At 44.1% G+C, this 17,225-nt stretch overlaps 1 protein-coding gene across 5 annotated transcripts in view; it reads left to right on the top strand.

Moving 5' to 3' along the window:
- The window catches only part of TJP2 (tight junction protein 2), a 117,466-nt gene that overhangs the window by 40,699 nt on the left and 59,542 nt on the right, over positions 1-17,225 (top strand). For 2 of the 5 annotated variants that reach the window (XM_035723627.1, XM_027615428.2), the window contains exon 1: positions 3,984-4,177. The exons of 1 other annotated variant lie outside the window; for it this stretch is intronic. In XM_035723627.1, coding sequence (XP_035579520.1) covers positions 4,118-4,177 — 60 coding nt within the window. In that variant the 5' untranslated portion in view covers positions 3,984-4,117. Of the gene's footprint in view, positions 1-3,983; positions 4,178-10,391; positions 10,481-10,832; positions 11,140-17,225 lie in introns of those variants that run through there. 2 more of the 5 variants (XM_027615429.2, XM_027615435.2) reach the window with 2 other exon arrangements.

Genomic DNA, 17,225 nt, shown 5'->3' with positions numbered 1-17,225 from the left:
CAAATTTATATGTATGTATACACATATACGTGTATGTCTATATGTCTATGGGTGTGTGTGTGTATCCAAATTTCAATATTCTTGAGGAAATTTGATGGAAAGTGTTTAGTTTATCACATTGATTTGAGGTCTTCTGACCAACTTATTACAAAGATCTTATACATTGTGATGCATACTGAAAAGTATTGAAAAACTGTCCATTACACAAATAACATGGCACAAACAGTAACTACAATTTGAAAAGAGAAAGACACACAGTCTTATCCTGTCATCAGATCATGTTCCCATTTGCTTTCCAGTTCGTTTATATGTTTTTCATAGTTTCTTCATTGTCATCATAGGGTAGATAAGATTTGTGTTTTTTCTTTTTTTTTTTAAGATTTTATTTATTTGAGAGAGAGAGAGAGCTCGTGAGCATGCACAGGTCAGCGGGGAGGGGCAGAGGGAGAGGGAAAAGCAGACTCCCCACTGAGTGGGGAGCCGATGCGGGGTTCGATCCCAGGACCCTGGGATCATGACCTGAGCCGAAGGCAGAAGCTTAACCGACTGAGCCACCCAGGCGCCCATTTGTGTCTTTTTCATTGGTTACTATATCATTATTTTCCTTGTTGCTTGACAGACTTGTAATTTTAAACGACAGCTTGCTATGCCAATTCAGTCGATCGGCTGTAATTCAGGAGCCCTCTATTATTGGACATTGATGGTTTCCATCCTTTGTTATCTGAAGTGCCTCACCTACCAGTCAGCCATGGGAGTCTGACCTCCAGTCTCATCTTCCCACTGAAACAGCTCTGGCCAAGATGAGCACTGGTTCTCTTCTTGGTGAGCGTCTTCTGTTCTTACCTTAACTGACCTCCTCATTGGTGTCTGTTGTTGGCTATTCTCCCCTGCTTGAAATTCATTCTTCCCTTGACTTTGTGGATACTGCTCCAGAGAGGTTTTTTCCTTTCCTTTTCCTCTTTGGTTTCTGCTCAGGGGATTTGAGCTTGCCCCCTAATAATTGGCATTTCCAGAGATGGGTCCTATCTTTTTTTTTTTTTTGCCTATCATAATAAAGGTTATTATGAAAACAGGCTGGATGGGTCCTATCTTTAATCCTCTGCTGCCTCAATCTACATAGTGTCTCTGAATAGTCTCACTTCCTCCCCTGACCTCATCTTTCTTGATACATTGACAATACTCAGATTTCTTCTTCTATCCCAGAGCTCTCTACCCAAGTACTCAATGACTAGTGCGTAGTAGACAACTGAACATCTCCACCTGCATGACCCATAGCCCTTGAAACTCAAGCAGTCCTTAACTAAACTCACCTTCTTTCCTCAAGCCCCTCCCAAGATCTGCTCCCACTCTTGCATTCTCTGGTAAAGATACTGTCATCTACTCAGTTAAGCCAGAAACCTGAGAGTCACCTTAGACTCACTTCCCTCTTCCTTACATCATTTATAATCAGGCAGTCAACCAGCCTGATGATTACTCTCCCTTAATTTCTTGAGAAGTGGCTCCTTTTTGTCTAACACGGCCTGATAGCCATGTCATCTCTCACCTGCCTTACCACAAAAACACATTTTTTGCTGGTCTTGTCATTCTTACTGACCGCCCCCCCCCCCCCCGCCACAACCTGCCACATTCATCTTCCTCCAGAAGCTGACAGAGTGATCTTTACAAAATGCCAATCTAATCCCACTTGTACTGTGTTCATAGGAGAATACAGCCCCTGCCTGCCTGGGCAACCTCACTTCCTGGCACTGAAGAGCAAGTCTGTGGTCTCTTCATTCCTGTTTCTCCACTTGTATTTATTCCCTTCACCTGGAAATCTTTCCCCCTTCTTTCTGACTCACAAATTCATTCCTGTAAGCAACCCCACATCTGGAAAGCCTTCCCTGAACCCCATCTGGGTGAAGAACCCCTCCCAAAAGTCCCCTGAGTCCCGTGAGCTTTCCAGGAATCCCAGCACTTACAGTTTCTTATTATTTACTGGGCATCTGCTGTAATAGACTGAGCTCCCCAAGTTGAGAGCCTAAGTCTTTTATCAGGGGTCTGGCTTGATAGAAGTGGGTCAGTGATTGATAGAATTTCTTCCGAGAAACAAATTCTAGGAGTGGGGTTCAAATGTGCAACCCACATGTGAAAAATATGTACTATGAATTCCTTCTCCAAAGAGTTAGTATTTATTTATAACTGCCACCAGCAATGCTAGCGTACTAACTGAATCATGTTTTTCAACAACTATTTATTGTTAATCTGTGTCAGGCACTGTGTCAGAAGAATAGTATTTCCAGTATACAACTATTTCATTATTTGGAGCAGTGTAGTCCAATAGAACTTCCTGCAGTGGTAGAAATACTCTATATCTGTGCTGTCCAGGATGGTAGCCATTAGCTGCATGTGGCTACTGAGCCCTGGAAATGTGACTAACGTGCCCAAGAAACTGGAATTTTCATTTCCTTTAATTTTAGTTAATTTAAATTGAAATGTATTAAATACCTGCATGTGGGAAGTGGTTATCATGAATCATGGACAGTGCATCTCTAGAGAGAAAAAGGAAATCATTCAGCAGATGTTAGTGCTACATTCTGGATTCCTTTCTTCCTTTTTAAATGCTAATGAAGCTCACATCACTAAGGTGTGACCAGTTCACTCAGGCTATCACTGTTGCTGTTTGTAGGCACTACCTAATTTGGGAAACATTTTTTTAAATTGGTGCTTAGGTCAGGAGAGTAACACCTTACATCAGGAATACTACCCAAACATCTAGGTCTGGAGACTTGAAGGAAAGTGGGAAATGTTACTCACAATGCTTTTTGTCCAGAGGCATGCACTTAGTTACCCCAAAGGAGGCCAGAAGCCTAACACTTTCAGAGCGGCATCTGCTGGACTTGTTTTTCCACATAAACTGCCAAACTTGTTTTGATTAGGCAGGAAGTGAAGCAATTTTTCAGGGAGAGAGCCCAGCATCTGCATCTCGTCAGCGGGCCAGACCAGACCTTTTACCTCTTACCTTCCACTTGTGAGCCTAGGCCGAGTTTTGCTTTAAGGGAAAGCGATTTTAAGGGAAGAGCAAGGTGGTCCGCACTTCTTTCTCTTACAACGTGGTTCCCTTAGATTTCAAACCCAAAATTTTATTTTTAATCAGTGTACCTGTTTTGAGTCTCCGAATAATTTACATGCCTCTAAAATAAGGAAGCTTTTACTTCTCTTGTGCAGTTCTTTGTACATAGGACTCTAAAACGAGTAAACGTACTGAGTTGAATTAAATCCTACTGGCTAAGCATTTGTGACCTACTGGTAGCCTTTTAAAATGAGAGAGGGGTTCCTATCTTTATTGGAGTTGTTGGAAATGTGCCAAAGAGATAACCTGGAGTATATTTTCCTCCTAAGTCATGTTTTATTTAACACCAACATCCCAACACCCTCGGAATTCGGGTAATCAGTTGTTGAGCTGAGAAATGTGGGGTACAATGCCGTGTTTGTGTTGGCTGGCTGGGCAGGCCTCTAGGCAGGACAGAAAACTTTGGGGTTTCCCCTCTTCTTCCTTTAGGAAGAGAGCTAAAGAGGCGCCGCAAACCTCTCCAAAAAGTGTTCGTACCGGATGCGCAACCGACCTCAAAGGAAGAACCCCGGGACAGACAGACCAGCCCCAAGCCTCCTGCTACCCTCCCGGCGTTTCCCCCGCGCGCGCCCGGAGCGGGACCTGCCGGCCTAGTGCGCGCCGCGGAGCGAACCATCGCGCCGCCCGGGACGGGGGGTAGGGCGTGGGGACCGCGGGCCGCTCGGACCCCGCCGTCCCCTTGCCGCCGCCGCCGCCCCCTCCCGCCCCCTGCCCGGGAGTCGCCTGTGAAACGGCCAGTGGCGGGAGCCTCGAGGATTGGCCCTGAGAGCCCTCCCCGCACCCCCCGACCGCGCGGGGGTGGTAGCGGCCCATTTGAGAGTTTCCCGGGTCCGGCGGCCGGCGCAGAGGCGCTGCGCTCCGGCTGGGGGGGTGGTGGGCGGCGGGAGGAGGGACAAAGGGGTGGGCCCGACGGGCCGGCGGTGCCGCAGTCCCGGCTGCGGGTCCGAGGACTAATCGGCTGCGCGGACAACAAGGAGGAGCGGAGCCCAGGCGGGACTTGCGCCCGAGATGCCGGTGCGGGGAGATCGCGGGTTTCCACCCCGGCGGGAGCTGTCAGCTTGGCTCCGTGTAAGTGCCCTCTCGAGTCCGCTCGGTCGGGAGAAAGGTCTCGGGGAATGAGCGTGGGAGCGCGTGGTGGGCTTCCTGCTGCGCGGTAGGTAGCTGTTACTCTCCCACCTGAACGTGGGGCCGAGGGCGGGGGGTACATTTCACCCGACCGGGCGGTGGCTCATGGCCTCCGCGGCTCCTTGATCCTTTTCTCCTCTCTGAAGTCACTTTTCAGAGTAAGTCTCCAGGAGGGAAGGGGAAACTGTCCTGAACTCTGTCCTGGATCTCTGCTACCTTGAAGGCATCTCGTCCTGCCTGTGATGTACCCTGCTGCATGCCTTGGTGTTTTCTTTCTCTGTTTCAAACCACATACTTTTACTTGATGCAGAGCTACAGGCATGTGTGTGTGAGACAAACTGACAACTCTTTGGAGACCAGGAGCTTCGTTTTCCCTTTTAATCAGCTGCCTCTGTAATACCAGTAAAAGTTGTTTTCAGTAGGGACTGGGAGATGGGGTTTTGGAGGAAGCCACAAAAAGGGAGTGATGAGTGCCTTCTACTCTGGTATTATCTTAACCTGTCACCATTCCCTTTCTTTTATGTCTTCATTTGTCAAGTTTCCGCTTTTACACAGTAGTTTAAGTTATAAATAATCAGGGTTTTGACTACAGGGTTTTAACATTCTTGAAATGTGGACGAACTTGGGAGTGAATACTCCAGGGCTTAGTAATGGAATACAGCCTCCCACCTCTATTTTAGCTTAAGTTCTTCAGCGCTGCTTCCCTGGCAGCTGTCTGGTCTGAGTAATAATGGTTGTGGTTTCCCTGCAGTTCCCAGCGAAGACTCACCCCATCATAGAAACTGCCCTGTGATTCCACACGCCCTCCCTCAGCTTGGGGAATCCTAGCAAAGGGGGAAAAGAGGCCCTTTGCTTCAGAGCTTCTGGTGGTCTGTGCTAGGTGTGCTGACAATCATTTTGGGAGAACTACCCGGCTCTGCCAGAATCATTCCTGGGAGGGACGGTGTGTGTATGTGTGTGGGGGGGCTAACATCTACACCCACACCTGGGAAGGATGTGTTTTAAGTGAGGAGCAGGAGTAGTTGCATTTGTAGCATTTAATATCCTGTTGAAGGATGAAATTTGACTATTCATTAAATTTTCCTCAACAGCTTCACTTCAGCGTGGGCAATACCCATGTTAAAGAGCGTGCCTCTGTTACACTGTCTTGTCGGGAAAGCATGCACATAATTAAGAATGATGAGTTCCAGTTAGAAATAAGGGTGCGATGCTGTGGCTTCTCCTTTCCGGGGAGATGGGAGAAGGGGCGCTTCACTCAGGCAACGGTGGCTTTTGAGGTGTTCCTTGAACTTTCTCAGAGCTGCTACCAGATTGATGAAGGGGGATTTCTTTCCTTGAAATGGCTGCCGCCACCTTTTCATGACCACACAGCTAGTAACAAGCACCTCCCTACCTGCGGCGGTCTCTGTGAGGGGTACAAGATGAGCAAGACTCAGCGTCTGCCTTCTGAGTCTGTGAGAGCCAAACATGTTAGACTGTTTGAGACTCTGGACTCTGCTGGGATACCTGTGGCTGGGGTGGGGGGTGGCGGGTGTGCGATACCCAGACATACTTTGCGGTGCAGAACTACGGGCCAGGTGGGACTGCGTTACACACCCTCCCTGTAGGGATTGTTTTGGGGAAGAAAGGGCCGCATTTGAACAGGTACCTCACAGCGCAAGCCAGTAAAGAAGATGGGGCTGATAACACACCCACCTCATAGGGTTGAGTGAAGACTGCATGAAGTGATGTTAGGGTGTTGGGCATGTGTGGGTGCCAGGTAAATGGTAGCTACTAATAAGAACCAAGACAGGTGCTGAAAGTGGTGGGTCCTGGGAGGTGGTAGGATCTAGAAGTACAGGTAGGAGGTACCAGGTAGGTGTCGAGGCAGGAGCCGAGGTAAACAAAAAGTTGCTCACACTCTCGAAAGGCCTTGAATGCCAGCAACAGAATTTGGTGGGGAGGGAGGAGTCCTAAAATCCCTAATGTATTAATGACTGAATTTCCCTACAAAGTGAACCAGCTTCCCGCTAAAAATTTCACCCTACCCCTACACAGGGAATATTACTATTTTTGAGGCACTGAAATGCCTAAGACCAATGAATTTTAACCTCGGCCCCCCCCCCCTGGGGAATTCTGTTTGCAAGGACTTCTGCCTACATTTGTTTAACTTTTGATCTGATTCTTTGTACATTGACAAAAGGTTACAGCCAGCCATTTATCTTTTGCAGAAGTGCCTGGGAATGCAAGGGAGATGTGAAAATCCCTGCAGTGACTTAAGTTTAGAAAGGGTTTCTCTTCTGAAGGTATTCTTTTTTAATAGACAGGTGAGTTCTTGAAACTAGGCGGGGCCACTTGAGTCCTGTGGATAGTAGTAAGTTCTGTAGTTGACAAAGTCATGCAGATTGGGGCTGGGAGTGCCAGGAGGTGTGGGTGGCGGGGGTGGGGTTAAGAGGCAGGGTTAGTAATCACAGCTGAAACTTGCAACATACTCTTACCCAGAATATGAGCTGTCAGGGAATTCCTTGCCTGATCCCTAAAACAAATCCCTTAAGGAGTTGTGGCTACAGATTAATTTATTTAGGTTGAGAGCTGACTCCCTATAAAATGCCTCATTGATTAGATTCTGAGCAGTAATCAGGGGGCCAACAATTGTTGGCCAGACGGCCTTGGAGTAGCCAGCCTTGGTGTTGAAAGGCATTTTCCATTGAAGGTGATTTGGGATGTAGTCACATAGGAGGGTGTGATTGATGTGCATGTGTGTTGGGGAGTACAGTTCGGGGGCAGAATATCTCACGTTTTACTGAGTTAATTTCTTGCTCCTAAATCCAGGGGTTGGGGTCAGAAACAGACTTAGCGGTCAGATTTAACACCTGTTTAGGGGGTTAAAAACGCCAGAGTTTTTGTGAACTTCTCGGGGTTAAAAAAGAAATCTTCCCTAAAACTATTAATGACCTACTTCACCCCCACAGGAATTTTTTTTTTTTTTAAAGATTTATTTATTTGAGAGAGAGAGCGAGAGAGGGAACACAAGCAGAGGGAGTGGGAGAGGGAGAAGCAGGCTTCCCTGCCGAGCAGGGAGCCTGATGCGGGGCACGATCCCAGGACCCTGGGACCATGACCTGACCCGAAGGTAGCCGCCTAACCGACTGAGCCACCCAAGCGCACCCCCCACAGGAATTTTTATGATGACCCTTGTTAGCAGAAGCCGGTATAGCTACCAAATTTATGTGGGTCTAAGGTGATATTACCATTAAATTTTTTTTAAAGACCATGTAAGAGCAGTGGGAAAAAGTTTCCAGGCACTCAGTCCTAACATTAAGTACTGGCAATAGCTAGTTCCTGGTTTGAAGGGTACCTGGGAAATACAGCTGGCTAAGCTTGTACACCACCAATGTTATTGCACACGAAGCAGAGCTTAGAGTTGGCAGGTGTCTGCTCTCACTCTTTCAGCTTGATTAGGAAGTGCACTTAATTTGGCCTCTCACTTCTAGAGCCCAGGTAGGCCTGCAGAGGCCTTTGCATGACGGTGATGGTTTCATTCTGTTTTTAAGGGATCTAGAGCCTTTATCATCCAGCGGCCACAGCATCCAAAGTTTCATCAGCCTTGATAACCTATGAGCCCAGAAGAGAGACTGTCGTATTGAAAAAATACCTGATATGTTAATTAAGCATTTTTTCTGCCTTTTTTTTTTTGCTGTTCCCTGAATAGTGTTATTCTAAAGCGTGCTACACAGACTTACAGGTGGCACGTTATTTTTCAGTTACTGTGCCCGAATACTGTACTCCAAGGATAAAAAATATAAAGCCGGCTACCAAATTCACTTATTTTTAGATAGGTTGCTTAGAACGAGGCACAATAAGTATTAAGTAAAACAGAGTTTGATGTAGGAGAAATAAATTGTGGGAATGAGTGATAGGAAAATAAGGGAAAAATTGTGAACACAGCCCTTGAAATCTGAGACTTGGTAATGCTGTTTATAATATGAGTGTGGTGTTTAGTTATGGAGAGCTCCCTGAACCGTGACCCACCTTCAGGAATGTCAGACAGAGTCTGCTGGTGTGAACCTGTGATAGGATGGACTGAAAATGGAGGAAATACTTTGGCACTGCAGGGGGACATCACTCTGCTATGGAGCACAGCTTGCTCTCCTGATCTAGCAGTGCTGGAGAAGGCAGAGAACCAAATAGCACCCAATTTTTTTTTTTAAAGGTTTAATTTTTAAAGTTATCTCTACACCCAACGTGGGGCTTGAACTCAAAATCCCGAGATCAAGAGTCGCACACTAGTGACCAAGCCAGCCAGGCGCACCGAAATCCATTTAATTTTTTTAAAAATGTAGCTTATGTTGGTCTGTAATGTAGGCTTTAAACAAGGATTGTAGTAGGAATTGGAAGTCTTGAGGTTTAAAAAAAAAACAAACCCTGCCTTGACCTAAAAAAATGAGCAGCTGAAGTTCATGGTCATGGTAGGTAAATAAAACCAGAATAGAAGACACTTTGAGTCACCAAAATCCTTAATCTGTGTGTGCATGCACACCTTTTACGTGAAATCCTAAGCCTTCAATTAGTAACTTGTACTTTAGTCGTTTTAAATCCATGCAGATATTTGTTTAGTGCCTCGGCCAGATGGTTATAGTTAAATCAGGTCTTTAACCTTAAAAACATAATGCAGTCTTTCTTAATCACTTATACACCTTGTACTTTTTGTTTTGTTTTGTTTTTAAGTAAGCTCTACCCCACAACATGGGGCTCAAGATCATGAGCCCAAGATCAATAGTTTATGCCTACCCACTGAGCGACCCGGGTGCCTCCCCACCTTGTACATTTTAGACCATTAGCAATATCATTTTTGTAGTTTATTTTGACTTTCAGACTAATATTTAGCCTAATTAGAATATTCATGGCTTTTAGTTCCTCTTTGTCTTGTCCCAACATTGCATGTGTGTGGGAGAGATTTGGGGGGGTGGCAGGAATGCTAGGAGTGAATAAAATATTTGTGATTTAGGAAGCTGGACTGACAAAAAAATTTCAAATTATACCAATAATCATGGCAAAGATCCCATGTCCCATCCCTGAATGCAGATGTTTTCTAAATTTTACCTATGTGCATATATAAAGATGGGCTTCAGAATTAATTAATAGGGCAGTTATTTTTTGTTGTAGACTTTAATCAGCCATATGAATATATACTTTATGTTCACAAGAAAAAAATGGCATCACCTTTTGAAACTTAATTACGGTATGCCTCATCTGATAGACACCGTGTATGAGACTAAATACATAGTTACACATTTGTAGTTAGTGACAAGCCAGAGGCCTTGGAGGGGGATATACATAATACATTTTGAGACAATTATTGGGATAGTCTTCTTGGTAGGTAATAGTTATTAGGCTGTAATTAACAGATAATGATTAAAGTCCAGTTATATCTTTGCCATTGTATTAAAGAAAAGCTTTGGTAGAGATGAAAGAACACTGCAGATACTCTACATTTTGTCATTCGAGTTGGAGGTGAACAGGGGAAATAATGCTTTCTAATCATCAGTAGGAATAAATGAACTTTTCTCAGACTTGTAGCTTCTAAGACCTTCTTTCCTCTGAGGAGGAAGTAATGGTCCAAAATGGCTTTTTTGGGAACCATTTTGGAGAGCCATTTATTGTCACAGCAATAAAGGCAGTGTTGCAAGTTCTAGGTTGTGGGGTTTCTTTTATGCCTTATGGAGTAGAACACACCTGAGACCCTGAGTCTGTGTTGGGAAGGAGGGTAGTGTATGCTCTGAGAGGCAGCCAGCTCATTCTCAGTCCATAGAAGACGGTTCGCAAATATATATGGCAAAAGCAGAATGAAATTATTTGAGGGAATTAATTAGCAAAACTAACCATTTCTGTTTTTGAAAAGAATGACTTGTTTAGAAGGAATGTCCCTGTGAGCTCATTTTTAGAAGTGTGGTTCCTCCCTTTTACCCTTCTTCACTCAGGCTGAATCAATTTCCTTCTTGCCCATGATTGGTTGGTGTGCACATGCCAGTATTTATTAGAGCCCTTATCATGTCTGCTCCATGCCAGTCACTTCCCGTCTGCCGTGAGCCCCTCCTTGGTCTGAGTCATCTGGGTAACCCCAGAAGCTGACAGGACACCAAACATATCCACTAAGTTTACCACAATTGAACCGACTGGATCTGGGGAAGGCTTCTGTTGCATAAACCAGTAAGAATTGAAGACTCACTGGGAACCCAAGAAGAGTGGATTCTTGACATGTATATAGTGAGTGGATGGATAGTTTGTGAGTAAGGAAAAACCTGTAGAGTTCTGTACTGACCTTTTCTGTGGCAGTGTATTAGCTGTCCTAATGAGCTGGGTGACTGCAGCTAAGGCATGTAAGTGGAAATTTCTTTATAGGGAAATGAGTAGTTGTATTTGAAGGCCTCTGAAGTCTTCTCTAGTGCTTACGGTTCTAAGTAGTTGGGTATAAAGCCGAGAGAACATTCTAAATAATTTCTATTGGTTCTTGTCGTCTTAAAGTGCTTTCATGCTCCTTAAAAAACTTGGGTTTGTTTTCTTTTGTTTTTTTTTTTTCTTTTAAGAAGAGGTCCCAGTGGGTTGTCTCGGAAAGATACTGTTCTAAAGGACAAACAGAACCCAAGAGTGCCAGGAGTTGTTGAGCTCATGAAGTGCTGGGAAGGTCTATTATTCAGTTGCAGCTTCAACAATGTACCACCACGGTGTGTGCCGTATTCTCCTCCTTGCTCTGCCGCCCAAGACAGTATCTGCAGTCATCTCGCATCGATTCCGGAGAATCGTTTTCTCTTTCTTCTTCCCCTCCACTCTTCCCAGTAAGAGCTGCCTACTGGGAGTCTCCAACACCCCCGTCTTTTCCCGTGGCCTTCTCTTTCGGGGGCTGTCTTGCCTGTAGCAGAAGCAAGGTAAGGCCCAGAGTTGAGAGTCTGGTCTTCACAAGGTGGGCTGAAGATGAGCCTCCTGGTTACTGCTGCATGCCCTCATTGTTCACTAACACAGAATCACTCACTGTCGCTTGAGTTTTACCATCACTCAGGCACTTGTGAGTTTTTCAGCATAACTTGAGGCAGAACACTTTGCCTACCTTGGATGGTCTGTTTAGTGTCTGCGTGAGTTTTAAGAGAGGAGAGAGATTTGTGGCATCTTAGACACCCATTGAGATTTTCCAGAAATGGAACTGGAAACATTTGTGCTTTTCCTTCTGGTGTTATTGTTGGAGTCTAAAAACAGGCAAACGGCGACACACTGAAATAAAGAGGCGCTGGGTTCATCTGGAATACCAGTGGCCTTCTTTCTAGCAGACCTAATCTGAATTTTAATCAGAGGTCTGGGAGAAATAATCCACTTATACTGCTTAAGTGCACAGTTTGCAGGTGTCTTTACCCAAGTCAGGAAGAAGCAGGAAAGGTGGACTCAATTTACCAAAGAACTGAGATTAAAAAAATGTGCAGGAAACTGAGAAAAATTTTCCCATAGAAACAGTTGTATCCAGGGTCTGTCCTTGCAAACTTGTTTACTCATAATGAAGCTTTTTTTATATTGTTGTTTTTCTCGTGTCTTAATGAAGTATAACAGTAAAATGCACAGATCTCAAATGGACGGCTTGGTAAATTTGTTTTTGTTGTGGTAAAGCACATAAGATCCACCATTCTAACCATTTTAAAGTGTACAGTTCAGTGGCATGTAGCACACCCACAGGATTGTGCAGACACCACTATCTGGCTCCAGAGCTGGATGAACACTTATATGAATGTATTCACTTCTGTGATTACCACCTAGATAAAAAAACAGGACTTTCCATCACTGTAGAAGCTTCTCTCTTGCTACTTTTCCTGTTACCACCCCACTTCCTCTTTTCTGACTTCTCTCACCATGGGATAGTTTTGCTTGACTTTGGGAGGATCTGGTATAAATGAAGTCAACATTTTGTGTCTAGCTTCTTTTGCTCAACATAACTTCTGTGAGATTCATCCGTATTGTCATCTGATTCCGTAGTTCTTGTTTGTTGCTGAGTAGTAGTCCATTTATGTGAGTTCATCAGTTTGTTTATCCATTTTTCTCTTGATGGATATTTAGGTTGTTGCCTGTTTGTGTTTTCCTATTATGACTAAAGCTGCTAGGGAAGTCACCCACACTTTGCTTTGTGGACTTATGCACTCATTTCTCTTACCTAAATTCCTAGGAGTGGATTTGCTGGGTTGTATGTCAGGGATGTGTTTGGCTTCCCTTCTGTCACCCTGAAGTCAGGCAGACCTGGGTGTGCATCCTTTGTCCTCCCACTTGCTTGCTTTACCTCAGGCAATTTACTTTTTTCATGTTCAGTTTTTCTCAGCTGTAAAATGGGCACTGTGTACCAGATCAGTCAGGGTTTGGTGAGGAAAAGGGACACCATTTTAGCTATTTCAAGGAGAAAGGAATTTAATGGAGAGCATTAATGCCTACAAAACAAGAGGCTGGACAGACAAAAACCAAGGGCCCACCACTGGCTTTCATATTTGCACCCCAGCAAGTTAGAAAGCTGCTGTGGTGCAGAGCCAGGACCCCAAGGTCTTGCTCAGCCTCTGCAGCCCAGAGGTGGCTGAAATGGTAGGGAGCTAAGTGAAAAGTGCAAAGCTCAGGTCTGGCAAGTTCGCCTCGCCTGCAACTGCTGCTATGGAAAAAAAGAAAACGAACGGCATCTGCTTTCCTTCCTCCTTCTAGATCTTAAACAAGTGCACCCTGTTGGCCAGGGGGCTGGGGGTTTCTGGAAGTAAGGGAAGAGGAGTGCCAGACAACAAGAAATGGGATAGATGCCCCCTGGGGTGGCACTGGTGACCTAAGTGGCAGTGGTTGTAATGTACTAGGATCATCATTATTACGTAAGAACATTTGCCAGAGCAACCCTACGACTGCTTTCTGTAATGCACATTCAGGGTCTGTCCTTTGACTTTACAGTCACCTGCTGGAGGACGGATGCTGCTGTAAGACCTACCTGTCACATAATTGTTTCTCTGAAGGGCCTCGGCTTCTTCAGCTACTAATCTGTGATTCTAGGTACTTTTCTTTATGAGTAAGCTTAAGAAGTTATAATTTGCAAGCCTACCAATTAATACAGAAACTGAAAGGTGACTTAATTCTAAGAACACTGCTTTGATGTATACTTTATAAAAATTTATGAGTGTTTTCTTTTTGAAGTCATTCTGATTTGTTAGTTTTTAATAAAGTAAAAGGTGATACATAAATCTTGTTAATAGGTGGGCTAAAAAGGATGTTCCCTTTTTCTGTCTTTATCTTTTGACAAATGAAATGGAAAGAAATTAGATTTTTATCCTGTTTGGTGCCAAGAATCTCATGCTGACAGCACATGCTAGTCTACTAAAACATTTGGCAATAGTGACTGTCCTATTTCTAGCTTTTATTATGAAATGTGAGCTGCACTGTACTGCTCTTGAGACATTTAAACATTTTCAATCAATTGAATCAAGTTTTTACTTCCTAGGGACCTTACTATTATTGCTTTGAGGTGGGCTGGCCAAATGATTTGTTGATTGACATTTTATTTTAGGCTTCTGTCTCTAGTGCTACTTCTGAAGGCTCCTTGCAGAAAAATTTGAAGTGAGAGGAACGCAAATATTCTAAATGCCAAGATAAGCGTGACCAGTAACTTCATTTCAGCCACTGGTGTAGCAGTTAGAATGAGCTGGCTCTTTGCAAAGCTTGCTTAAATTTGATTGTGTGAGAAATATATTGACAGAATCCCATTTTCTCTCTTTTTAGCCAGACTAATCCAGTTGGCCAGGGCTAACAATGGATGTCCAAACAGTTTACAGTGGTTAATACAATGGACAAAGGGTTTCACTGTTTGGAGAGTAGAAAAGAGAGCTGATGGGGAGCTTCTTAAGGGCACTGACCTAATTCACTCCTTCAACAAAAATGATATAAATATATATGTATTCTGATCCAGGTGTCTATAAATATTTCAGCTAGTACTATTACAGCCTCAGGAAGGGCCCTGTGGTGCTGCTTTGTGTGTTTTGTAAAGTATAGCCTTTATTTTTATTTGACAGTGGCCTTTAGTTTTGTTTTTTTTTTTTTAAATAAGCCAAGTTCTGGCATGAACTGCTGATATTCCACGAAAGTTAGGGAATTAAGAGAGGCAGCTGAAATCACACATCACCCTCCTCAGTCCTGAAACCTCACATTCAGGAATTTTAGTTATGCACTTATTTAGAGATAAACTTCTTTGTGAGCCTTTCTTCTGTAAAATGTGGAGAAACAGAACTGGGTTAAAAATAAAGTTAGTTCAGGCATTGTGTTTATGATTTACTTTGTCCAGAAAACATAAATTGCCAATGTTTTTGCTATTTATTACCACGAAATATTTGCAGTCAGTATGTACTGCCTCAAAGAATATCTCTCACCTGTTAATAGAACAGGAGCAAAGGAAGAGTGCACATGTCACTATGGGGTAAAAAGCTCATTGGGCTTAGTTCTAAATTCCAGGTAACCAATTGCATTGTGGGTTTTTTTGTTTGTTTTTTTAAGATTTTATTTATTTAACAGAGAGAGACACAGAGAGAGAGAGAGAGAGAGAGAGAGAGAGAGAGAGAGACAGCGAGCATAAGCAGGGGGAGTGGGAGAGGGAGAAGCAGGCTTCCCGCTGAGCAGGGAGCCCGATGCGGGGCTCCATCCCAGGACCCTGGGATCATGACCTGAGCCGAAGGCAGATGCTTAACGACTGAGCCACCCAGGCGCCCCAAGTAACAATTGCATTGTTGTTCTAAAACAAGTGGTCTTTGAGTGTGATTGGATGATTAAATATAAATGTTGACCTGATTGGATTATATCCCAGCCATGAACGGTCCTGAAAAACTGTAGTAACCTAGCATTAACCTATCACTCTGGATAGTTACCATACATGTTCTTTTGCCTTTATATTTGGGATAATGATTTATGCAGTGAAATATCATAGAAACTGGGGTGCTTTCATATCTGTCTCTTTCATCTGTTTCAAGTTGGATATATTGGCTCTCTTTGTGTAGTCCGCGCTACATGGATAGTCCATTATCTTCCTAAGAAGTAACATAAGCCTTTTGATTGGGATGAGCTTAATCAAAATGAATGCTTGGAAACAGAACTGCAAAAAAGGTCCTCAAGTAGATCTAATCTAAATTTCAGTGTGTATGTTTATCTTTTCAGAAAAGCAGGGTGTTTTCACTGGGGCCTGTGTTCTGCCAAGTGTTGGGAGGGCTATCAGTGTCAGTGTTGGGGGTGATTGTGAGTTCTTGAGAGCGGGTCTAGATCTTTGCTTTCCTAGTCCAGACACAGCGTAGTTGCTCAGGCAGTGGAGGAAGGTGAAAGGAAGACAGTGGAGCAGGTAAGTCTCAAAGGACTGAAATGGGATCCGCATGAGTGTGTATTTTCTCCCTTTTCTTACTATATTCCCAACCCAGCAAAAAAGTATTTTGCAGGTGGCTTGGAGACTGTTAGAAACAGCAACATTCCATCACTGGAGCAACAAATCTAAAATATGCATTCATAGAGCTTGTAGAGCAGTTCTGAGTCTGTGTCCTTGATTTCTACTCTGGGTATGCTGGGGGCAGGCTCACTCTGCTCAGTTCCCAGGTGTGCGGCAGAAGTCCTGATGTTTGTGAAAAATGCCTAATCATGAGGGAGCCCACGACACCAAGCGAGATGCCGTGGGTTTTGCTCTGTACTGTTGGACTTCTCATAACTTTCCTGTAGTGAAGTGAGGGAAGGAGGCGTGTGACTGACAGTGTTAGACCCTTGGTGCAGATCTCACTGACTAATCCTGCCCAGTTGGGGGTAGGTGTTAAAACCTGATTTAATAGGTCAGGAAACTGGCACAGAAATGTTAAGTATTTTGCCCCATGTCACACAGCTCGTGTGGTAGGCAGGGCATTTGAGCCAAGGTCCACTTGACTAATTCAAAAGTGGTAGGTTCTTCCAACTCCACCTGCCTCTGCTTTTTAGAATCAGATGGGCAGAGACATAATAGGAGAAGCTAAAGGCCCTCTGTTGATTTTTAGGAGTTTAAACATTGAAAGTGTATAGAAGTTTTTCTCTCCAGGGAATCATTAGTAACAATAATATATCGATTTTTTTTTTTTGAGAGATCCCATGCGTGCGAGTGGGGGAGGGGCAGAGGGAGGGGTATGAACTCAAGCTGACTTCATGCCCAGTGCAGAGCCCAGTGCCCCAGTGCAGAGCCCAGTGCGGGGCTTAATGCGGGGCTTGATCTCTCCAGTGCGGGGCTTAATGCGGGGCTTGACCTCTCCAGTGCGGGGCTTAATGCGGGGCTTGATCTCTCAACCCTGAGCTGAAACGCTCAGTTGGACGCTTTAACTGACTGAGCCATCCAGGCGCCCCACAGTAATATATCAGTGTTTTTAAGAGATGTTTTCATTTTTCAGTGACTTGTTTGTGTTCATTACTGTATGGGACCTCAAAGACTCAGATGAGTAAGACACAGCCTTATGGGGAAGTAGATTATATAAACAACTAGCTAAAACCACAATTTATTATAGAAATATTAAGAATATGTCTTGTCTGTGAGAGTCTTTCTTCAAGTCCACAGTCTCTAGTTAGAAATGACTGTTATCCCACCAACCTCCCATCAACCCCCCCGAAAAAACCACCCACAATTGTTAATGTCAAGAAAAACTTCTTGTGGCTACAAAGCACATGGGTTGTGGAATTAGAACATCTTAGACTTGCTGCGTTTGGGAATTTGGCTATTACGGGTCAGAATTCCATCATAAGTTGCCTGAGGATCAAAGTACATCTTTTAAAACATCACATACCTCCAAGAAGTTTAGGCTAGCAGATACTCACACTTGCTGTGAAGTAGAACAGTTAAGTTTTCTTTTAATATGTAGCCAAGACCATATGCATGGATATAGTGAAAATTTTGATTTAGGATCAAGATAGAGTGGGAATTTTGGAGTTAGAGCATTTTGGTGGTGGAGCAGATTATAGAGTGCCATGTGTT

The sequence above is a fragment of the Zalophus californianus genome, chromosome 13, assembly GCF_009762305.2.
Source record: "Zalophus californianus isolate mZalCal1 chromosome 13, mZalCal1.pri.v2, whole genome shotgun sequence".
NCBI lineage: Eukaryota > Metazoa > Chordata > Mammalia > Carnivora > Otariidae > Zalophus > Zalophus californianus.
The sequence above is the reverse complement of the archived record's forward strand: the minus strand, read 5'-3'. Positions and strand labels throughout refer to the sequence as shown.